Here is a 25,142-nt window from a genome sequence, read left to right as displayed (position 1 = left end):
TGTACTGGACCATGTGCTAGAGCCTCTTAAAGGATGAGTAATGTTCCATTTTATGTATGGTGTATGTGTCTGGCCACTCACTGGCCACTCAGTATAGCTCACATACTGATTGGCCAGTGAGCCCAGGGAACCACTCTGCCTCCCCAGAACTAGGGTTATTTGTATGTTCCCCTTCGTTCGTCTATTTATCCATCACCTGATTTCTTCTTTAAATCTCATGGCTGTTATGATTATGGAAAAAAGTCATCTCTTTTCAAATCTCCCTTTCTCTCCCTGTATGACTTTCTCTCATTGTGTGTGTACGTGCAAATACTGTACCTATTGTATGTATGGACACATGTAGTGTATATGTCTCCGTGTGCACGTGCGGGTGTGTGCACTTGCCTGTGAAGGCTAGAAGTTGGTGTCAGTTGTCCTTTGGGTCTGCTGTCTACCTTATTGTTGGAGACAGGGTTTCTCATTGAACTCAGAGCTCACAGGTTGGCTAGGCTGCCTGGCTTACAGCTCCAGGAATCCATCCACCTGTCTCCCTGCTCTGCACTAGGGTTACAGCTGTATGTGACTATGTCCAGCTTTTAAATGGGTGCTGGAGATCTGACCTCTTTTCTTTTGAGTCTGTACCTGGGGGTATAAAACGTAGGCTGCCTTTTATTCGGAGAGGGTGGGACAATGCCCCCGGCTTTATGATTTGACTTCAGTGACTGTTTCTGGGGCTTTCTCATGTGTCCTGAACCTGTCCCATGTCCATCTCTAAGCACCTCATGCGTGGCTCATGTTGTCAAGCCTGAGCTGCTTAGTTTGTGAAACATCTTGTTTATGTGGGCCCCATGGTTCTGCCTCACACGGACCTTAGATAGATTGTTCTACCCACAGGAACAAAGGCAGAGAACGCTCCGCTGCCGGAGTGCCACCCTCTCTCAGTCCTCTCCCTAACCTTCCAACTCGAGCTGTAATCTCACTTTCTCACCATCTCCCAGAAAGAAAATGACTCACAGGGGTAAACAGTGTTTTCCCTTCTGGGAGCCTCATATCTGCAGGTGAGGGTCCCCTTTTAAGCAGACTGTCTCCTCTGCATTGGCCATGGTCTCTTCTTGTCTGTAGAGATTCCCTGGGGACAATAAAAGAGCTGGGGTGCGTGCAGAGCAGGGTAGTGGCCAGTGAGAGAGGAGAGGCCTGAGGGTAGCTTTTGACCCATGCCCAGCAGATGCTGGCAGCACTGAAGGGATTCTCTGTTCTGGAGAAAGGACTTGGCAGATTGGAAAGATACCCAGGGTGGGGGAAACCAATAAAACCCACTGAGTTCGCAGCATTGGGAACAGTTTTATAAAGTCTAAAGAATGATCTATGATAGCCCTGCTTTTGATTTTTAATGAGTTTCTTATCTATACAGCAGGTGAAAGTAAAGGAATAAACAGTAAGTAGCAGATGGGTGGAAGCAGAGGATTGATAGCAAACCATCTTCCTACAGGGTGCTCAAAACACAGACACAACCCTAGAGGTGACTAGAGCAGCCCACTGCAGAAGAATAAAGAAAAGACAACATTAAATCATGGGCTTATAAACACCCAGCGGAAACCGACCAGGGGAAGAACTGTTAGAATTAGCTGAAATTCCTATGGGGTCTCCCTTTGGGTGAGGTGTTTTTTTTTTTGTTTGTTTGTTTGTTTTTTTTTGTAAAAGAACAAACAGTGCAGAAAGGTGACATCTAGTTGGGTGCTTACAGTTCTACAGCAGAAGTGATCGGGGAATGCCCTGCCGTAACAGTCATGAATAAGTTCCCAGACTGAGAGTTTCAGGCAGCTGAGCTTTCTTTCTGCAGATGAATTTTCATTTTCTCACCATGGGGTAAACAGTAGCAACCTCCTTGGGAAGAGTTCACCTTGTAGCTGTTCTCAAAGGCACAGTGCTTTTACTCTTGGGCTATCTTGTTGTTACCTTTCCTCCATGTCACATTTGGGGGAGGGTCAGGCTGCCCCGGAAAAGGGGGTCTGGAGGACACTTGAAAACAAACATGTTAGAGTCTGGGACCAGAAAGTTCTTCTTACTCCCAGAGTTCACTTTGAATACGTTCAAACAGCATGTGACAGTTTCATGGTATAAGTGCATTACAGGGGACTGAGTGGAAGACAAAAATAAATGAGGAGACTCTGGTGTGGAATTATCCCTGATGTGGAGGAGGGATCTGGTGTCTGGGTACTCAGGTCTTCTTCACCCTCATTGAGTAAATCTATCCTTGGATCAGAAGTGATGAGAAGCACACGCCATGGGCTCTGAGCGTGTTCTGAACTGGTTTTCTTGGGTCGATTTCCTTCATAGTGAGCAGATATCACAGGGACTGTCTCCCTCCATAGATTATTCTGTGAAAACTGCTGTGAGGCTGTATGTATTTATATTTAATGATGATTATTTTAGGTGACTGAAGAATCTGCAGGATATAGCCTTCTGAGTAAATAATTCTACTTATGAATTCTTTATAGATTTGGGCAGAAGGTTCTCGCTGGAATTTCCCATTTGGCTGTTTCATTGAATGATTATCTCCTGCCCTGAATAATTAGATTCAGGTCATGAAAATGGACATTCTTTTCTTGCTTGAGAATTCATGTTCTAGTAGGAACATTATCCCAAAGTCTCATAGTCCACAGTACCAAGCAGATGTGAATCCTGTCCCTTTTTTCCTGTGTATACTTAAGAATATCTTTGCTGGTGGCTAAAGGATGCTGGGTCTGTTTCTAAGCTTGGACAGTGCAGCCTGATGATGCCATCACTGGGGAGAGATGGGCTCTTTGGCTCCACACATCCTGGTTACATTGTGTTTCTCTCTTGTCAAAGACTTGGGTTTGTATTTTCAGATGGGCCTAATCACTGTATGTTTGTTTGGCTTGCAAAGGAAATAAGCTGCCAAATGAAAGATTGTCTATCCCTACCAATGAGTTAACCCAAGTGCCAGTCCCTCCTGTAGCGCCAGCTCACACTGTAATTACATTCTTACCTATCTATGAGAATTAATTCAGTGTTTGTGAGACAATCAGGAAAAGCCTGTAGGTGAGAGGGCCTCTATGGACTTGGAGAATTTTAGTCCCTATGACTTTCTGGTCTACATAGTCATGTTAAGACTACCACTTTTTCTCTGTGGGGAACGTCTTCAGGGAATGTTCTTGTTGCCTACCAAGGGACCCTAACCTAACCATGCTGTATAGCAATGTGACAAGAGGCACTTCCAAGTGGCCAACCCACGGCAGCTTTCACTGCCCCTTTGTTCCTGTGTTGACATCCACCGTCTCTTTGCACTGAGATACAGTTATCACCATGACTTTCTTCTTCTAAGGGCATTTGGGAAGGAGTCCTGCTGGACACCATATAACAGTCATGCTTGTGGTCATTCTCCTCGTTACTGTGCTGAGATCAGAGGGGCCATTCTGCAACCAAAACCTCTCACCATAACCCTTCTTTCTCTCTTTTTCTGTTCACAGTGGGGCCTTTTCTGAAGTGGTTTTAGCTGAAGAAAAAGCAACTGGGAAACTCTTCGCAGTGAAGTGCATCCCAAAGAAGGCGCTGAAGGGCAAAGAGAGCAGCATCGAGAACGAGATCGCTGTTCTTAGAAAGTAAGTACTGGAGAGAAGGCTCTCCTCCGTCTTGTCTGAGCATCCTCTGGAGTAGGGGTAAGGCCTGGCACTAGGCTGGCTTCACAGGCGTGGGAGAATCCACCAGCTACCAGCTGGCAGAAAGAGAGGGACCCGGCAGTTGACGGGTACTCATGCAGTGCTCTGAAAATGCTTTCCTATAGCTCCAGTGTCTTACAACATAGTAGTTAAGGATGGAGTTCTTTCCAGAGGGCACAGTTGCAGGCTGACTTGATTTTGAACTGAAACCCCACCCTTCATCACAGCCGAGTGACCCTGGTTGGTTCCAATTGCCCAGCCTTCCTTATAAAGTAGACCTCAGATTATTTCCATAGCATGGCGTGTTGAGAATTACAATTATTATTGCCATTGGCATTGCTTTATTTTTTTTATATGGATGTGAAGCTGGCAAGCCCTTGACCAGCCCTGCACGTGTATAGTTTCTATGCAACATAGCTCGGAATATCAATCCCTCCTGTGCTATTTCTACACTTTGTGGTTCCCCATCCCCTTTCTCTGCCACTTACACAACATGGGCATCCCAGAGTTTCCAAAGAGCTTCACTTCTTCATTGAATCTTTCCCTTTTCCACGTATAATAAAAGCAAATGAAAATCTCATCCCCTTCAGTACAGTGCTATACACAAGCATTCTGATGTCATCTGACCCTTCCCCCACAGATGGTCTTCTGAGGTTGGTCCTCACCACACTCCCTGTACTGCTAGAATTAAATCTTTTAAACATGTCTCATGAAGTTTGAAGGAACAGACCTTATATGGTACCTGCTTTTGCACCTTTGGCATCTATCTGGAAATTTTTGAGTTGGTATTAATAAAAGATGTTCAGAATAGCCTTGAAATTTTTGGGGTTTGGAATCAGTACATAGCAAGAAATCCAGTACAGATAAACAAGTGGAATGGGAACAAACCTTATCTAGGGACCGAAAGAAACCACCACCCACCGTCCGTCCTTCCTGCATAATCTTTCACTTCATTCCTTCTGGGGCCTACAGTGACCCATGGGACAGTGCTCTGCCACTGTCTGTCTAGCCCAGCACTGCTGAGGTGGTCGGGACAGTCTGTCCTGTCCTGACCTTTGGGAAGCTCAGAGAAGAACACAGACTTGATAGCAGTGTTCCAGAACAAATGGGTCTCCACGGTTTTTAGTGTGAGGATTTCTATGTTGGTTTCTAAGTTCTCTGGGCTGTCTGTTGGAATTAGAGAGTTTTAACTGTCCTGAGGAGGATTGCAGGAAATGGTTCTGTAGAAGAGCGTCTGGGAAAACAAAATATTTACATCAGATAGGAAAACACTGTGTTGATGAAACATGTATTGAAATGTCCAATTTATCCATCTGAAATCAGCGTTTGAAGAAGTTCGTCACTGGGGACATGGAATTATAGATGTGTCACAGGGAGCTGGCATTTCAGATGAAATTCTCTTTCTAAAGGTTCCACTTTGGGCCCAGAGGTTGTCTGGGCTTAGAAATAAAAGAGCCTGGGAAGTCTATATGTAGTGTTGGAGTTATTTTCCATCCATAAGAGCAGTGGATACAGGTATAGGCTTTATAATCTTGTCTTGGTTCATGCCATGAATATTTTGGTTTAATCAGGATCCCCACCCAAAGCCTCACTAGTAATCACGTTGTCAGACAGGGTATTTAAAACCAGGGAGGATCACGGATTTGGAATGACTTGTTTTGATAGCTTCTCACTGTCAGTTGTTGGGATGCCTAGAGGCATGGTCTCTTCTCTAGGTAGTAAGGAACAAAAGACTGATTTCTCAGGAGATAAAAGTGGCTTATCTCCTATGCTAGATTATTCTGTTGATCTTTTGCAAATGATTTACAAGTAGGCTAAGAGGAACACCACATCATAAACAGCTGAAAGAAAAGCACAGGAACTGTAAAGAAAATAGCTTGGCACCAAGTTTAGAAGGCTACCATGGTGACATTCATTTGTTGAAGAAGAATTTATCAGGTTCCCAGCATGCACCATATCTTAGGGTTTCCATTGCCATTATGAAACACTGGAACAAAAGCAAGCTGAAGAGGAAAGGGTTCATTCGGCTTATACTTCCAAACTGTAGTCCATCACTGAAGGAAGCCAGGATAGGAACTCAGACATGGCAGGAATCTGGAGGCAGAGACCATGGAGGGATGCTGCTTACTGGCTTGCTTCCCAAGGCTTGCTCAGCCTGCTTTTTTTTTTTTTTAATAGAACCCAGGACCACCAGCCCAGGGGTGGCACTACCCACAATGGGTTGAGTCCCCCCCCCCATCAATTACTAATTAAGAAAATGCCCTATTAATTGGGCAGTGGTGGTGCATCCCTTTAATCCCAGCACTTGGAAGGAAGATGCAGGCAGATCTCTGTGAGTTCTGAGCCAGACTGGTCTACAAGAGCTAGTTCCAGGACAGGCTCCAAAGCTGCAGAGAAACCCAGTTTCAAAAAACCAAATAAGAAAAAGAAAATGCCCTATAGCCAGATATTGTGGAGGCATTTTTGCAATTGAGATTTCTATCTTTTGGATAACCCTAGCTTGTGTCAAGTTGATGTAAAACTAGCCAGCGCACACCAGGAAGCAGCACTACTGAATGTAGAGTTCTTGACACCTGTTGGAGGAGGTTGCTTGTTTGTTTCCTGGATGCCTGCAACTGAAATAGTCACACAGAAACTGTATTAATTAAATCACTGTTTGGCTCATTAGCTCTAGCTTCTTATTGACCAACTCATATATCTTAATTTAACCCATTTATAGTAATCTGAGTATCGCCACGTGGCTGTGGCTTACCGGGTAAAGTTCTGTCTGGCATCTATCTCCGGTGGGGGCTACATGGCTTCTTTCTCACTCCTCCCTTCTTTCTCCCAGCATTCAGTTTAGTTTTCCTCACCTACCTTTAGTCCCTGTGCAGGCCCAAGAGAGTTTCATTATTAACCAATGGTATTCACAGCATGCAGAGGGGAATCCTACATCAGACACCTGAGATCTAGATTTTGCTACTCACCGACAAGATAAAGTTATAACTGATTTGAAGACAACATGCCTAGGGGACCTAGGGATGGGCTTGAAGAAAAGTTGCATGGAGGAGGGGCAGCCACATAAATGCATTTTTTTCCAGGACATGAAGGCATTTTCAACAACATAGGCATTCCAATCAGAGGGAGCAACTCAAACAGAAGCTAGGAGACAAGGGCTGGATATGGATTCCAGTGGTAGGTTGCTGCGCAAGGCCCTGGGTTTAATTCCCAGCACTACAGAAAGAAACAAAGAAGAGTTGAGGGGTGTGTGTGTGTGTGTGTGTGTGTGTGTATGTGTGTGTGTGTGTGTGAGAGAGAGAGAGAGAGAGAGAGAAGAGAGAGAGAAAAGAGAGAGAGAGAAAGAAGAGAGAGAGAGAGAGAGAGAGAGAGAGAGAGAGAGAGAGAGAGAGAGAGGTATAGGAAGAAGTTAGGAGATAGGGAACCAGGCTGTTATTCTTGGGAACTGGCTCCTTTGATGGGGCAGAGGGTTTGAGGTGAGGCAAAGGGAGCCCTAAGTTTGGAGAAAGGTGGGATGGTGGGACATGCTCTAAATTTGGCTTTGGATCTTGGGCTCCAGGCAGTAGATATGAGGAGTGACCGGGTTATCATGAGAGAAGCTAAATGGTGAGGGTTTATCATGAAGTGTCCTGCAGCAGAACGTGGAAGGACTGATCGGAGGGAGCAGGAGCATGGAGTGAGAACACCTCAGAGGGCATGAGGCAGGCCATGTAGAGAAATGAAGAAGGAGTGTGTTTAAAACGGTCTGTGGGCTGGATGGGAGAGATGGATATGAGGGCGCTAATACAGAGCTGACTCTAAGGTGTCGAGATTGGGAAGAGGCAGATGCTGTGGGACAATGGTTTTTACCCTGTCAATTGTATTTTAATAAAACACTGATTGGCCAGTAGCCAGGCAGGAAGTAGAGGTAGAGGTGGGCAAGGAGAACAGGAGAATTCTGGGAAGGGGAAAGCTTATTCTGCAGTTGTGACCCAGCCACAGAAGAAGCAAGATGTGACTGCCTTGCTGAATAAGGTACCAAGCCACATGGCTAACATAGACTAGAATAATGGGCTTATAAGAATAATAAGTTATAAGACTTAATAAGAAGCCTGAGATACAGGCCAATCAGTTTATAACTAATATAGACCTCTGAGCATTTCTTTGGGGCTAAATGGCTTTGGGACCTGGTGTGACAGAAAACCTCAGACATTGTTCAATTCCCAACATTCACATGGTGGCACACAATCCTCTGTAACTACAGTTCCGAGAGGATCCTCTGCCCTCTTCTGGTCTCTGCAGGTACTAGGTAGGCAAGTGGTATGCATACATACATGCAGGTAGAATTATACCCATAAAATAATGCAATGAAACATTTATATTTTGGACAATCAATTATTGTGCTCTTCCTTGGGGAAGACTAGTTCTCTCAGCTTTCAGCATTCCTAAGTTGCCAGTAGTTCTTTGTGTAGGGCTGCAGCCTCTTGGGCTTTCCCTGCCCTCATTAGGAGGTCTGTTGTTGTCCTTGTTCAGCTCATGTTTAGGCAATCGTGTTGGTGCGACTTTATGGGTGTAGCTTGTGATGCTTCTAGGAGATACACTCTCACAGCAAGCTCCCTGTTCCACTGGTTCCTATAACCTTTGCACCCCCTCTTCTGCAGTGTTTCCTGAGGCTTCAGGTGCCAGAGTTGTTTTGTGACCCATTGGGGCTGGGCTCCACACTCTGTATTTTGATTGTTTAGGGTTTTCCATGATGGCCTCTATCTGTTGCAGAGAGAAGATTCCTTGATGAGGAGTGGGGACTACGTTTATCCACAGATAAACGTATAAAGTATAAAGTATAAGGACAAATATTTAGACTGGAGTTAGGGATGCTGCTGGTTTAGAAAAGTGGTGGTGGTAGGCTCTCCTCCCAGATCCATGGGTTCTATAGCTGGGTAGCTGGCTAGGTTTCTGGTATCACACACCATTTCCTTCTTGTTTGAGTGGGCTTTAAGTCCGTTTACAGAGCTGATGGTCTCCACCAAGGTCTGCATGCCACCACTATAGCCTTAGGTTATGGTGCTGTGTTGATGGTTGTGATTCACAGGTTTCATTCAGGTTAGAGCCCTTGGTTGCTTTCCTGAAAACACACAGACAAGTAACATTTTAAAGACTGAACAGGTTGTATTTATATATTTAGGAGTGTGCGTGTGTGTGTGTGTGTGTGTGTGTAAAACAATCATTAATAGAAAGGAGACTATGAATTTTTAAAAAAGCAAAGAGGGGTAAAAGGGAAGGTTTGAAGGGAGAAGAAGGAAGGGGAAAATGATGTGATTACTTTATGATCTCAAAAATAAAGGACACTTTTAAAAGAATTTAAAAGTAAATTTGTTTCAGCAAAAAATAAAATAAGATAAATCATGGCACCATTTAACTAATCGTGAGGTAGGGTTCGAGATAGGCTGCCCATATCCCCTGGCCATTTGTATATTTCCATGCTGTGTTCCATCCAAATAGGCCCATTTAAGAGGCTGCTTGTCCTCCTACGTGCTGAGTTTATTGTAGGGTGAGAGATTTATTTATTTCATTGGATAAAAGTAATGTAGCTAATGTATCCTAGTGGATGTCTTTGTACTTGCTCTGAAAATAGTTCCAAAATGAATTTTCAGCTTGATAAGTAGATATTAAACCAAGTTTAGAGGAGGAAAAAAAAAACCAGAAGGCTGATAAACATCGTGGTAGGCTGTTGCTATGCAGCAGAGAAAACTGCCTGCCTGACTTTAAAATTTAGTGGGCTGCATCTATATGATTCATCGTGAGCTGTTACAGACAGAGTGGTTAGCTGTGGCCCCACGAACGGGACATTTTATGCGGCATGGGATATAATATTGTCAGCACCACTCACCTTAGTTGGATTATCCTTTAAGATTTCTGTGGTATTATTTGCTTAGAGGGCAGCCAGGGCTCTAGTCTGATTCGATAGCATCACCTCCAGCGTTTTGCAGGAGTGGGAAGGCAAATGCATTAGCAGTCTGCAGTAAGCCCAGAGATGAAGAGAGAAGGAGATGCATACAGAAAAGCCAGGGGCAGGAAAAGCAAAAGGGATGTGTCTAGAGCAGCCCCTAGGACAAGACTTGGGGAAAGTGAGGCTCAGGTTACCGAAACAAGAGCTTATGTTAGTGAAACATTGAAATAGTCCTTTTTCCACCAAGAAGTCAGTCACTGCTGCAATGAAGCTATAGACGCGTTACAGACAGTTGACGTTTTAGATGGAATTCTGGATGCGTCCAGATGAATGAAACATGGCACTGGGATTGAGAACACTGTTCCGATTACTTGCATGCTGTAGAGATTTTCTTTAGGAAGGGGCCTGGGTAGGATGTGGGTTAGCATCACTTGTTAGTATGGGGAAGAATGCAGCCAGTGAGGGGCCTTGCTGTTTGCGCTGATACACTGGCTCTCACCTCTGGCTGCCTGTTGAAATTAACTTAGGTTTTAAGAACACATTAATGGCGGCTGGAGAGATGACTCAGCATTAAGGGGCCTTATTACTTTCACAGAGGATCCAGGTTCAGTTCCCAGCTTTCATGCTGTCAACTCACAAATGCTCATAAGTCCGGCTCTGACCTTCCTGGGCACTTGCACTTACTCACACCTACACATGCACACTTGTGCATACAATCACATGATTAAAAACAGAAGGGAGACAGAATATGTCATGTCTCTTACTATGAGGCAGGGATAATCACAAGAGACTGAGGTGTGCTCATTTTATCCTCTGGTGCCTCTTCCTGCCTGTGATTTTTATTCCCTAAATACTGCACTCTGTATGGCTCATGTGGACCAGCTATAGAGTTCCCTTTCTCCTGTAACCTTAAGTAAGTAAGTGTTGACATGCCTGTCTGACATTGAGCCTCTCCATCTTTAGTTTAAGAATCTAAACTCCTACATAAGCATTCCTTCATTTTGTGGTCTCTGGTTTTCAACCCCCATGCCCCTGTTTCATGCATACTCTCCAAAAGGAGCAGGTGATTGTTTCTGTTCCCGTCCAGCTTCAGTATGCTATGTCTGTCCTTTATCTTGTTCCCCTGGACCGTCCTTGTCTAGGTGAGCCCTTCTCGTTATTTCACAGCTCCAGTGTCTCTCTGACTCTGACTTCAGCTCTCTGCTTTCTGAGACTAGAATTTTCCATATCCAGCCCTGAGCTTAGGCATGATGCTGACCAGGGAAGCAAGGAGTAGGGATGCCCCCAGTGAGTTTGGGAGGTTAGAGACATGGAGGAATGGTTGCTGACTGGATAGCTTAGGGTGCGGAGTCTTTCCCACTGTCTTCCAGTTCTCTCTGGCTCTGCGGACCACATTAGTCAGGGAGCTCGAGAGAAGCATCCCATGGACTATGTGTAAAAACACAGAGAGATTTAAGAGGAGGAACTGGCTTGAGCAATTATGGAGAAGTTCACTTATTGTCTGCATCCTGGAGACTCATGATAATTCCGTCCATACCCAAAGCTCTGGGAGTCAGATGAGCCATGGTTTATTTAACTTAGTTAAATCTGACCTGGAATGCCAGTGTCCCAGACAGGCCTGTCTATTAGTTCCGTTGTAGCTGTCAAGGAATAGAGCAGTGCCTATGACTTTGTTGAGTATGTTCTTCTAGAAACACACACACACATGCACGCACACACACACGCACACATGTGTGCACATACACACACACAGAGCTATCAAGGGGTAGTGTGGTGCCCCACCAATTTTATGACTGTGATCTTTGAGAAACAAACACACACACACATGCGTGCACACACGCGCACACATGCGTGCACACATGCATACACACATACAGAGCTATCAAGGGGTAGTGTGGTGCCTCACCAATTTGATAACTGTGATCTTTGAGAAACACACACACCTACCTAAACACGGCCTTACCAGCTGTCCAGGCATCTCTTAGCCTAGTCAAGTTGACACATAAGATATAATAATAGTCCAAGCATGCGGATGGCAAGTCCTCCAACCAATGCACAGTACCCTAGAAGAGGCAGGTTGGAGTCGGAACCGATTCTCCCACAGCAACAGAGTGAACTTAAGTCACTTGAGCAGAGCGTGGCTGCTCCTGCCACCTTTTCTGCTATATATATGACTCCGTAGGTGTTGAGTAGTGGAAGAGCAGCGTTCTCCTGCATGCTCTGCGGAGCTGTGCTAGCTGCTTGCATGCTCATTCCTATGTTAGCTCCTTGCCTCCTGATACATGTACTTACTTGGGAGTTAGCTCTTATGTGGTCCAGGCTGTGGTTAAATCCCTCCTGTAACTTTTCTTGGCAAACATTATCTCCCTTTTTCTGTAAACTTACTTAGCTAATGATTTATACAAATGCAATTTAAATGATTCTGAGAAAGTGTGTGTGTGTGTGTGTGTGTGTGTGTGTGTATCTTGTAGCATACCATGCCTTTAGAAAATCAGAATAGCTTTCTCTGGAGAATCAATTCCATGAAAGGTCAAGTACAAAGAGTTCTTAGAAAGACAAGGATGGTAAACAGAGGAATCAAAATAAATACACATCAATGGTTCACTCTCGCTTTTCTATTCGTCTCTAGGTTGTATCTGCTCCATCCTGGTTTTGGCATTATTTATATGGGCAGATGAATTATTTTAGTAAACTCTAAGTTCAGGATCACCATAGGGTGGTTGAAAATAGTTGTTTACCATTTCATTATATCATTAATTTTTAAAAAAATTTGATTCAATTTAATTTAATGTATGTGGGTGCTTTTTGCCTGCATGTCTGTCTGTGCACCAAGTGTGAACTTGGTGCCTGTGAGGTCACGAGAAGACATCTGATCCCTTGGCTCTGGAGATACAGATGGTTGTGAACCCCCAAGTTGGTGCTGGGGATTGAACAGTATATTTAACTGATGATACGTCTCTTTGGGCCCTTGCTCACAATTTTAGTGCTATATAAGCAAAACTCTTTCTCCCAGGGTTGAACATTAAGGTCAGAGGTCAAAGCCAGGTTTGGGGAGCTGAATACCGAAAGAACTTTTGCTAAAATAGCAATTGTATGTGATTTGATAAATCTTATTTCATATTCATTTTCAGGCACTTGCAGTTTTCTTTCATAGGCATTTGGAAAATGGTTTTGAGTGTACGATACAGACAGGTGAGAGGTGTCACTTGGGAATCTAAGCACATAAAGGATATTAGACAAATGCATTGCAATAACAGCTGCAGGGTGCTATACTGAGCTATTGTTCTTGCTGAATGAACTAATGAGCTATCTTTCCACATATATAAACATAGGTATGCATACATTTGCAAAAATGCTTTATGTCTGTGGTATATGAATGCATTTTAAGTGTATCAGATTCTCCTATACCTTTCTATGGAATACTAAGGCATTCTTTATGCCTCATAAACACATCTGTAATTCTATTAATAACTTTTCTGCCTAGGATACCTGAAGAAGATAAGGTATATGAAAAACTTTTCAACATTTTCAGATGTTAGTTATCATGCAAATATAGGCTCTCACCCGATGCTCTTGGAAGAGCTTACATTTCTGTGAGTGGAAACTGCTTTTTCTGTCCCTCTTGTAGAAACCGAGGGGCCAAGCAAGCAATCCTGTGACCAGGGCAGCTGGGAAGAGGGTGGAGCTCTTCCTTGTAGAGCTGCGGTCTGTCTCTTAGAGTCCCAAGTCTTCTCCTCTAATGGGTCACCTATGTGACTTGGACAGTCTTACAGGAACTTACAGGAAAACAGCATTATGATTCCTAATGAATATTACGACATAAATCCCCGTAAGATCAATGAAGACTGATGAATTTCAAGTCAGACTACAAACATTTGTTCTGATCTAGTGCACTGAAATTCAGAACAATGTAGACGCATTATTTGTGATTCTCAATACAAATGTTCTCTCTTCGTCAAGATTCAGAGCTAGCTAAGATTTCTATAAACACTTTACCATATAAACCAATGTTGGTGGCCACATTTTACCAATGAGGAACTAGACTTCGTAAATAGTAGTAGGAATCATAAAGTCTACACCAAGCTTTCTGTCCCTTCTGTCTCTGGTTGACTTCTGCCACCATGCTGTCTCTTAAGGAAGACAGGGGCTCAAATCTGAGGTCTTGCACATGACGACAGGTGTTTACCCCTGTGCCTTAGCCTCAGCTCCTGCTGGAGGGATGAAAGACTCACAGGTGCCAGGCCTTGAGAGTGCTGTCTGCCCGGCATGTTGGGTGGACTCTGTGTTTCCTTTCTTTGTTATGTAGGCGAACATCTGGCTGGGCTGTGGGACTAGGAGAAGGAGCCTTCTTGGAAGGTGCATCACTCGAGTCTTGTCTCCAAAGGCTCCCTTGGGAGCACAGGCATGCCCTGATGCCACAAAAACAGTGCTGCAGGCGTAAGGTAGCTGTCCCTCTCAAGTCGAGAGGCGTGCAGCGTAATAGAGCCATAGACTTGTCAAGAATGTGTCGGCCTTACTATTTTTCTTGCTGAAAGACTCTCAGGAAAACATTCCCTGTGTTAACGTCAGATTTTAAAGTGGGTTGCTGAGCCATAGAACTAGAAAATGGGCTTGAAGTGTGGTTCTCTTGACTGCAGGACAGATAAACAGGCCCAGAAAGATGGAACAGCTTACCCAGGGGCACAGAACAAACTTGGGCAGATATGGAGCCCGAGTGATTTCTAGACTTTTAATTTAGAATGGTAGCCATGGAACCACACCACTTCTCTTGTAGAGCATCTTTCAGGAGAATGCAAAAAAAAAATTAATAACTTTGAGAGAGAGAGAGAGAGAGAGAGAGAGAGAGAGAGAGAGAGAAGAGCCAGGTATTATGGCACACATCTTTGATCCCAGCACTTGGGATGCAGATGCAAGTGGATCACTGTGAGTTGGAAACCAGCCTGGTCTATAGAGTGAGTTCCAGGCCATCCAATGCTACAAAGTGAGACACTATCTCAAAAAAACAAATGACTTTCTCTCATCGTTAAAAGTCCCCTGGCATGTTGACAAGGCCTCAAAAATTTATCCCAGTAGCTTGGCTGAGTTCCAACATGGGACATTGTATCTGGTTTCTGAAGGTCCCCGAGCAGCTTCCCTCAGGCTGTGTGCCTAGTTTTCTGCACCGTGTTAAGTTTTTGCTATTCTCTGTGACCTCTCCCCTTGGAGGTGGCGCAGTGTCCGTGGGCAGCTAGAGTTACTCTGCTGTCTGCTGCCTGAGGTCCTCTGGTAGTCACGGTGAAGGAGATGCAAGGTCAGTCCAGGGCCCAACTTAATAATCCAACCTGGGAAAGGCTTCCTTCCTGTTTCAGATACACCTGGTGGCCACCACCCTCTTTTCCATTGCCTCGTCAACAGAATGAAATGCAAGAGGAATAAGTGAGGTTGTGGAATAATCTGGAAAATGCAGGCAATGCTACTCTTGTATAAGATCCTAATCCCCGAGCAGCTTCCCTCAGGCTGTGTGCCTAGATTTCTGCACCGTGTTAAGTTTTTGATCCACCATCAGGTCCCCCTTCCCAGCTGACACTGTATCATGTGTTGTTTCGAGGGAGGTCCTACCAGATCTGAACTGGCAACACCCCCATCAGCAAGTTTTCACAGCCAGGGAATCTGATGTGGGTCTGTGGAAATACAATTCTAATTCAACCCGAGGATACACACACACACACACACACACACACACGTATATATGCATATGCACATATACATATATATGTATGTGCATATATATTCAAGTTGGCTTCCCAAGCATGAGTACCTAAATTAGATCTTCACCATCTACATAAAAAAACCAGGCTTGGTGGTGTGTGTCTGTAACCTTGGCAGCTACACCTGTAACCCTGGTGACGTGCGACTGTAACCCTGGTAGCATGTACCTGTAACCCTAACACTGGGAATTGGGGGTGGAGAGAGGTGGATCCCTGGGGCTCACTGGCCTGCCAGTCTTACAGACATTTCTAGGCTTAGTGGGAAACTCTCTCAACAAGTGAAGTCAGAAGTGACAGAAGTTAGTAGACGTTGACCACGGGCTCTCACATGTACGTGTTCAGGTGAGCACATATTACACTCTCCATCTATCCTGCACATGATGCTTTTGCTTCAGAACCCAACTGGGAACATCGCTAGAATAGCTGATGCTGTAGTTTTCCTTTTATACCTGGAAGAATTTACATATTCATGTCTTAAAAAATTGTCAAGAAGGAAAATTCCATGGCCTCTTGAGCAGGCTGTCTAGTCCCCAGAACCACAAAGTTGTCTCGGTGACTCAGCTGCCCTTTCCCTGAGGAAGCTGCTCTCTCCCAGAGTTCTCCATACATCTCATATGGAATATTAAATACAATAATTTATTTTTGTATATGGGCCAGACTGGTGACCCATACCTATACTCTGGCGGCTGAGGCAGGAGGATTGTTAAAGTTTGAGCCCAGCCTGTAGTGAATTCTAAGCTATCTGGGGCTACACAGAGAGACCTGTATCAAACAAGATAAAGCAAAACACTTGGAGGCGGGGGCAGATTCGTTTGCAGCGTCCTCCTCCGGTTCAGTTGGGCTAAACACCGTGTTTAAGAACACTTGGTTTGGTAGCAGGTGGAACCCTAGATCTCATGGATGCCAAGCCTGTACTACACCGCTGGGCTCCACTATACCACGTATAGGCCCTACTGTGGTTTGGCCTTGTCTTCTTTGAATTCAGAACAGGTAATTTTGTAGGTGGGACTGCTTTTACAGAATATTTCAAGATGTCAGCAGAATGGCTGAAAATTCGGTAGATACGTTCATGTGGAACTCTCACTGTTCCTTGCCCTCCCCTCCCTTCATCATTTTTGAGTACTTCATATCTTAAAATGCCGTAGAAGATTATGGGCAGTGGTTGATAAGCTACGTTTAATGCACCGGCAATATTTATGAGAAAGTTGGTCACTGAATTTCTTAGAAGAGTACAGTCAACAGCCTTTACTTTCTAAAATGATCGTTTAAGTGGTAGAATTTCATTATGTTAACTTGAGTACATTAGCTCATGGAAGCAATTTGTTTGGGGAGCAGTCATTAAATTATTACATCCATTATTAGTGATACTCAGTATATCTCCCAAGAAGATACTGTGCCTCTTTAAAATGTATTTGAGAGAGTTGTTTTCTCTTGTGAGGCCTATAGTGTCAGTCGGAATAGAAATGCCAGGATGGAAACTGTTGTAAAGAGACAGGTTGGGAAGCCCTGCTCAGGAAATAGGCCGGGATATTTCACAGTATTGCTGCCGAACTGGAGGAGCAGATGGTCAGAGCAGCAATGTGAGTTCCGGGGTACATACTGACTCCCAAATCTTCTCTATAGGGAGGAGGGGTGTTGGTTAGTGTGTGCAGTGACTTGCCTTTCTAGCATCAAAACTGTTTATTTCCTCACCTCAATTGGAGTTATTGACACAAAACAACACAGTATCAGCGTGCCACCTAGGGTCCCTCTGCCCAGATCTCAAGCTAACATTCTATGACGGCATTTCCCCACGTTCCTGCCTTATTTCCCCTTCCCCCTTTTCTTCTGGTTGTTTCTGAGTTGGGAGGAGGCACAGGTCTCACTATGTGTTCCAGGCTGACTTGGATCCCAAGATCCTTTGGCCACAGCCCCTGAATGCTGGGACTAAAGGCATGCAGTGACATGCTGGGAACTGAACCTGGGTCCTCCAAGGGAACAGGAAGCCCTCTTAACCCTCTCTTCTGCCCATCCTCCTTACTTTTTAAATCTGGGTCTCTCAGTGATCTTGGAGCTCTTGGTTTTACCCAGGCTGGCTGGTCAGCAAGCCCCAGCAATCCCCTTGTCTCTGGCTACCTGCCCAGTACTTCGGTTACAAGCATGTTCCAGGACACCTAGCTTCTGTTCTGAGGGTGCTAGGAATCTGAACTCAGTTCTTACCCTCTCAGTATGGGAGATATATCCTCAGCTTCTATGGTTATGTGTTTCCCTCTAGAATTCTAATATGAAAATATGCTATTAATGGCTTCTAAGTTTCAATGAATAAACAACCTTTTGGAAAGAAACCCATTTTGAACTGAATTAACAGATTTTATATGTTGTACTTTATTGATGACTTAGAGTCTCATTGGCATGGAAATCACCAAGTAGGCAAGGATGGCTGGCCAGTGACTCTTGGGAATCTTCTGTCTTTTGTAGTCTTATGTACCAACATGTATGCATGTATGTATGTATGTATGTATGTATATATCTTTAAATATAAATTCTGGGAATCAAATGTTAGGTCCTAATGCTTTCAAAGAAAGTACTTTATTGACTGTGAAAGGTCCCCAGCCTCTCTGTTCTGAATTCTGAAGGTGGAGCAGATGAAGCCAGCACTTGCTCTAACTGGCAATATAGAACGTTGGAGATTCATCTTCTGAAATCCTAACTTTTAGAATTAGGCTTTTTATCCCATAGATTGTGGATGATTTCAGAAACTCTCCTAGTTTTCTACCTCATCTATTGCTTTTTTTTCTCTTTTGTTTTCTTTTACCACCAAAATTCTTGAAATCATTTCTACATTGACAGCCCAACTTCCTCTCGATAAACTGATTCCTTAATCCCCTACGTCATGACTTCTGCTCAACTGTAGTACTCACGCTGTATTCCCCAAAACAATAACAAAATTGAATTAATTTTGAGTCACCAAACATTGTGACTCATGGTATAAGGTCTCCTTAGCTTCTCTGAAACACCAGAGTCTTTTGGCCAACACTAGACCCACTAACTTCTTAAAACTCCCTGATACTTTATTGTGACACTAAGTACATTTTGTGTTCCTGTTCATCTGTCCATCTGCTGAGATCTCTTCTTCCTTCTGTTTCCCAGCTGGGGACATTTTTCAAAATTCAACACCAGTCTGCTTTGCTTTCCATGTGGCCATCTGTGGAGACTTCCTTATTTCATGTCTTTAATCTGGAGTCCATCTCAGGCTGTATCTCTAGGTCTGCTGTCTCACTGAAGTGGTTTCCAGAGTGGGTAGACAAGATGGCCCAAGGGGAAGCAGAAGGAGCCTGTTAGAACATGCTCTTATAAATTTGTTCTTAAGAGTAAGAAAGAAATTGAGACTCAAAGATACCATTTGAGATTGATGGTTTATCTGCTAGGCAGGCAATCATGGGCCTGGGAATAAGGATATCTTTGTTTACCTGCTTATGCCTAAAAGGACATAGGTAGTTTACATGTGACCAGGTAAGCAGATTTGTGGGGTATAGTACCTGATTTTACTCAAAGTTTTCAAAATGGACCAAGTTTTTAAGATTCCTGAAAGGAGCCATGGCTTGAAGACAAGGCCAAAAATGTACTTGAAGCTTGCAAGAGAATGAGAGGACTGACCTTTCTGTTGCTCATAGTTCATCACTACCCCTTCTATAAGGATGAAGCAGATGACATGTTCAGGTATTCCTTTGGTCACTTCAAATACTTTCTGTCATTCATAAGGCTTTCTAGTGAAATAAAAAAAATGTTATTTGTATTTTTCTTAGGTAAAATAAAATCAATGTTGTTTCTTTGCTCTAACTCGAAAAAAACCTTAATACCATATCATTTTAACTGTACATGATATTCTCGGGCAGTAGTATTTCTGTTTTGCTGTTATGATTTATAAATACGTGTGCTAATGTTAGACTTTTACCTAATGGGCATTTTACTAACAGAGTTCATTGTCAGTGCAGGTTGTAGGCCATTGTTCAAGAAGTGGACTTGTCTGTATTTCCAGAGCTTTGTGGGTGTATATGCTGGTGTTTGACTTGAACTTGCGCAGTTCAGCCACTCAGCATGTCCACATGTCATATACTCCATAATATAGATCTGGGATGGATAGCAGAAACAGAGTCACATTCCTGCTAATAATAGGAGAAAGTCCCCAAATCCAATCGAAGGGGAAGGGGCAGAGAGAGGCCCCAGAAACAGTTCAAGATATTTTTATATGCTTGTTTTCTTCTCAGAATACCATAGAAAACGTATTTATTAATCTCTGTCAGCCTGAGGCAGTTGAATGAGGTGAGGACGACTTTGATTCAGCACTGTGAAGTCATTCTACTACCCAGCCTCGTGTGCCAAGCCAGGGAAAGCCTAAGGTGTCCCCATACACGTGTCTAGGGGCGCTTGCAGGCTCCCGAATCCCTTTTGCATCTGATAGGACCTCAAGTCATACCTAGATCTAGCCTTCAAAGGTTTCTTGCCTCTAGGCCTTGAGATGGGTGTTGAAACTTGCTCTCCCTCCATGTGAATCTCTTCGTGTTAATTCTTTAGTTTGGATTCACAAAGGATATGGGGCCTAACTGAATCTAAAGCATTGAGATATTTTGGGGTGTATTGCCTGTATTGGTTACTCTTCTGTTGTTGTGACTTTGGGGCACAGCACCACTCACTCTGATTCTCTTTAGGACTCCAGTTTTCCTTTGGGGAGCATCCCTAAGTTATCGCACTTGTAATCAATTAAGTCCCATTGCCTAAAGTTTCTATCACTTTTCAATAGCACCACAAACTGATAACCAAGTCTTTAACACGTGGCCTTTGGGGGACATTTAAAATACAAATCATAATCCTATGTCTTCTGACATATTGTGTATTACTAAAGTTAGCTAATATTGCAATTGTCTTTGAAAACTTTGCTTCTTGATAAAAGTGTAGCTGTCCATTACCTATTGAACTGATTAGTCAGCTTATTTAATTTGTAATTATTTTTAAATTAAACTTGACTTATTATTATGTGTGGGTGTGATCACATACCTAAATGTTTGTGTGTGAAAGTTAGAGATCAGCTCTCCAGGAGTTGGGGCATTGGGATGGGTCCAAAGGCAGGTCAGAACAGTACCTGAAGTGATTAGAAGCAAGAAGACCTAGAAGAGGTAATTTAAAACTGGTACCTTGCAGGTGTGGGGTGGGATGAAGGTTAAGAAATAAGGGTGAAATTCTAGAGTCCATTTTCTCTGTTCTGCCCCTGAATATGGGGTCTCTGTATGAGTCAAACTCAGGCCATGAGGCTCGTGTGACAGGCATCCACCTGACCCTGATTCATCATTTTTGACCCTCTATATCTGTTTGTCACCCTGTGTCTCTGGATGGCCTTTTATGACATGTTTGTATCTTTCTACTTGGTTGAATAGCAAGAACAGAATCTCTTCTGTTCTCAAGGTTTTGTTTCTATGATCATAGCCATCTTTCAAAACCATTTCCAATTTCCTCAGACGGGAAGCTTTCCTGAGGAATCAGTCAGAATCTCCTTTTCATTGTATTAGACCCCATTTCCATCATGGGATCCTTTGGCTGTTTCACCTTGAAGGTAGAGACTACCTCCTCTTTTCAGATCCATTCCCCTTTTCTTCACCCAATAAGTCAGGTTCAGAGGTACCTGAGTCCTTTAATGGGGACCTTCAGACTTCCTTGTTGTTTTTTCTCAAGTGAAATCACTTCAAGGGATGCTTCTTTAAGCTTTTTCTTTTGCACTTTTTTTTCCTTAGGGAAATTTTTCATCAGTAAAAAACCCAGTGATCCCATCTTCCTAGTAGAGGGGAAGTTTGCAGTGTAGATGTTCTCAGGGCTTTGTGGCAGAGCCCACATTCTCCATGTTATGATTTGGGTCTGAATGTCTACCACAGACCCGTGTGTTTGGATGCCTGGTCCCCAGCTAGCAGCTCTATTTTAGAACATTGTGGGACCTTGCTGGCATAGTGATGTCACTGAATGTTGGTTGCTGAAGCCTTTAGCCCAGTGCCACTTCCAGGGCTATTTGGTTTCCCTAGATAGAGACACATCAGTCACCATGCTTTCCTCAAGGTGGTGGACTGAGATCCCCTGAAACTGTGAGCCAAAAATCCTTCCCTCTCTTAAGATGCTTTTGTCAGGCCTCTCTCTCTCTCTCTCTCTCTCTCTCTCTCTCTCTCTCTCTCTCTCTCACACACACACACACACACACACACAGAGTCATTAATAAATACATTCCATGGAAGGTTTTCAGAACGTCTGTCATACAAATCCAGATATGTAAGCAAGAACTCTTTGGCTATAGATAATTCTGTAGGCTACAGTTTAGTTGTCAACATGATCTGTAAGTAATTTAAGCTACCAAGTGTTCCTGAGTTGGCCATCTATACTGCCTGTCTCAATTCATTTGGATGGAAGTGGGCAACTTGTTTTTTTTTTTAATGATACCATCCACGGTAGAGTGGAGTCTGCCAGTGTGTCTCCCGGGCCACAGGATTTGGTGGACTAAGCCAGTGACTCTGTGAGTGCTGGAGGAGCTACGGAAAACCTCCTCTGAGAACGTGTTTCACATATGGTTGGAAAGCGTGCTTTGTATGCAGAAGTCTTACTGTTCAAACAGGCCTTGTTAACCACAGCAAGTTTTTCTTTGAACTTGAAAAATGGAGTGTAAATCCTAGAAGACTGTATCATTAAAGCCCCCCTAGAGGGGGGGGAGGGACCAAAGTCTAGAATCTCACGTTCTGTTCACTGGGAACCAGATGGGGAGTGTGTGTGGAGTGGGGAGTGGGGAGAGCCATAAGAACTATCAATGGCTGGAAATGGACTTCTGGGAAGAGAGCCAGAAGTGACTGGCATTGCTTCACTTGAGCAATTTGACAACTGTCATTCGTTTACAGTATATTTATTACTAGATTTGAGAGACTGACATTCAGGGTTGGGGCCACTGTAAAGATTTTTTAAGGCCTTGAAGAATTAGAATCACAGCACATAGATACCACTGCCCTTCTTTACAGTGAGGGAAACCAGCCTTGAGGAAATGAACAGCCCTGGGCTCGAGATGTGGCCCAGCTGGTCGAGCATTCCCTAGCATGGACAAAGCCCTGGGTTTGATCCCCAGCACCATGTACAAGTGGGTATGTTTGTACATGCCTGTGATTCCAGCACTTGGGAAATGGAGGCAGGAGGGTCTGGCATTAAAGGTCACCAGTTCACCACTGGCCACCAACTGAACTGAGATCTAAACATGGACTTGATAAGGAACATAGAACTCATAGACGTGATTTAACTTAGATTAAAAACCATTTTGTGGCAGAGAAAGATGACCTAATATTGGAATGAGCAGCTATGCTGTCCTGTGTAGAGAATTTAAGATGTGTGCTGTATGTTAGACAGGTTCAGTTTCACCTACAGAGGCTGGCTGAGCTGATTTCTCAAGGGCTCTTCCATTGTGACAGTTCCAATGATGTAAGCTGAGTTGGTTTTGTTTTGGGCATGTCATGGAAGATGAATTGTCCTGGTAAATATATATTTTGATGCTTGTCCCATTTCCATCTATCCTCTACTTTCCCCACCACGATGGACTGATAATTTCGGAAACCATGAGCCAAATCAGATCCCTTCTCCCTCAAGTTACCTCAGTTAGGCATTTTATCACACTGACTCAGAAAAGTGGCTCATACACCCATGAGGGATTTCTGGAATGTTCCGTCTTCCAAACAGCTGTTTTAAGGCTGCCGTAAAAGTGGATGCTGCTCTTTGCAGGCTGGTTTAGATCATATCTGACATCATCCACTGTGTTGATCAGTTCGAGGACCTCCATTTCCTGACTCAATCCTTGCTTTGTTTGGCCTGTTTCACTCAGCATTTCCATTTTGAGGTTTTTTTAAAAAAAATGTTTTGAGGGCTACATGAGTGTAATTATATAAATCAGTGGCCTGATTTAGCATCATCACTGATCCGATGGCTGAGGCAGCATGATCATCAACACTCAGGCACCATTTTATGGGCTTTTCACAGTGTCTTCTCCCTGACAGCACTTCAAAAGCAGGAAGCCAGACATGGCTTTCAGTTTCTGGCTAATAGCCGAGGGATACAGGTTGGGTGTGCTATACGTAGGCGGTCATGTGGGTACATATACACACGCATGAAAGTGCCTTTGTACATGTATGGAAGTGTGTGTGTGGATGTCAGAGGTCATCTTTGGGGGCATTCCTTGGTCACTCTCTACCTTGTTTGAAGACAGTGTCTCTCTCTGAATCTGGAGGTCTGATTTGGCTATATTTGACCGATGAGCTCCAGGGATCCACCCGTCTCTGTCCTTCTACGGTCACATTTCACCATACCGAGCTTTTCACATGGACCCAAGGCTTCTGAACTCAGGTGGTCATGTTTGTGTGGTAGGCACTTTATTGACAGAACCGTATCTCCAGCCTCTAAGTACAGGTTTTATAAGCAGTGTCTGAACCAGGAGACTTTTACAAGAAATGAAAATACTAGCGAGAGAAGGGGGGCTTAGTCTAATCTATTGATTTTAGTTGGAAGCATGGCAGAACATTTAAGTTGTAATTAAGAGAATGTAAAATAGGGTCGTCCAAGAAGAAAGTATCGTATTGCTGTCCGTAGAGCCAGTTTCATTGTCCACGATGCTGGCTGTCATGGCAGTGACTTGGAGGGGGACAGACGACAGCAGTGGCGACGGTGGCAATGGTAATAGCATATCCTGCAGCTTCCTAAGTCCATACGTCCCTGCTCAGGTTCGATAACAGCACAGGAGGCAGGGAAGACATTTAGACCTGACAGCTGAGAAATCTGAGACCCTGGGGTTCAGCAGCTTGCCACACTGGGGTGACTTATCCTGGTCTTTGTGGCAGCCTGTGGTTCTGGAGGCCGGCTGCATTCTAAAGTCACCAGGGCCCGCTCTACATCATTTGGATTGGACTCTCAGGCTAGTGTCCTTACATCAGTAGTAGAGATTCTTAACAGGCGTTTCCAATGTTCAACCAGAGCTGCGTCTTTGGACCAGACAATCAGACACAGATGGAAAAAGGGAATCCATGGGGATGCGCAGGTAGATGACTTATGTAGGCTTTAGTGGAATTCATTTTTGTGTCATAAATTCATTTCTTTGTCATAAAATAATTTATGTTCGTGTATCATTCTAGAAGAGTATATTCATTCATACCTTCTTTGGTGCTTGATAGATGACTAAGTTACTTTTCCACTGCTGTGAAGGAACACCACGACCAAAGTAATAATAAGAGAGAGCATTTAATTTGGGGCTTATAGTTTGAGAGGGCTAGAGTTCAAAATGGTGGAGCAAATGCTTGGCAGCAAGAATGATTGAGAGCTCATATCTTGATGTGCAAGTAAGAAGCAGAGAGAGAGAGAGAGAGAGAGAGAGAGAGAACTCAAATGTGATTAGTTTTTTGAAACCTCAAACCTCACCCCCAGTGACACATCTCCTCCAAAAAGACCACACCCCCTAATCCTTTCCAAACAGTTCTACCAACTAGGAGCCATGAATTTAACATACAAGTCTATGGGGTCATTCTTATTCAAACCACCACACTGATAATATTTGAATTTGCCTTAACCTCACTGTAGATTTTCTTTTTTAGATGTTTGGCCCTATTATTTATTAAACAAAGAGAAAAATTAGGGGATGAGCATGTTGTAGAAAGGATTTATTGGTGTCTGTGGTGCTGGAAATTGAACCCAATGCCTGGCTCATGCTAAGCAAGCAGCATGGGTTATATCCTCACTCTGGATTTACCGGTTCCTTAATGCCCAGAGCCTCACACATGT

The 25,142-nt window shown here is 43.8% G+C and overlaps 1 protein-coding gene across 3 annotated transcripts in view; it reads left to right on the top strand.

Annotated features, from left to right (window-relative positions):
* Camk1d (calcium/calmodulin dependent protein kinase ID) overlaps positions 1-25,142 on the top strand; it is a 401,940-nt gene that overhangs the window by 140,772 nt on the left and 236,026 nt on the right. For all 3 annotated transcript variants that reach the window (XM_057787298.1, XM_057787297.1, XM_057787299.1), the window contains exon 2: positions 3,471-3,602. In XM_057787298.1, the coding sequence (XP_057643281.1) occupies positions 3,471-3,602 (132 nt within the window). The remainder of the gene's footprint in view (positions 1-3,470; positions 3,603-25,142) is intronic.

This window comes from Chionomys nivalis, chromosome 13 (assembly GCF_950005125.1).
Source record: "Chionomys nivalis chromosome 13, mChiNiv1.1, whole genome shotgun sequence".
Lineage (NCBI taxonomy): Eukaryota > Metazoa > Chordata > Mammalia > Rodentia > Cricetidae > Chionomys > Chionomys nivalis.
Note: the sequence above shows the minus strand (reverse complement) of the source record. Positions and strands in the feature narration are given on the sequence as shown.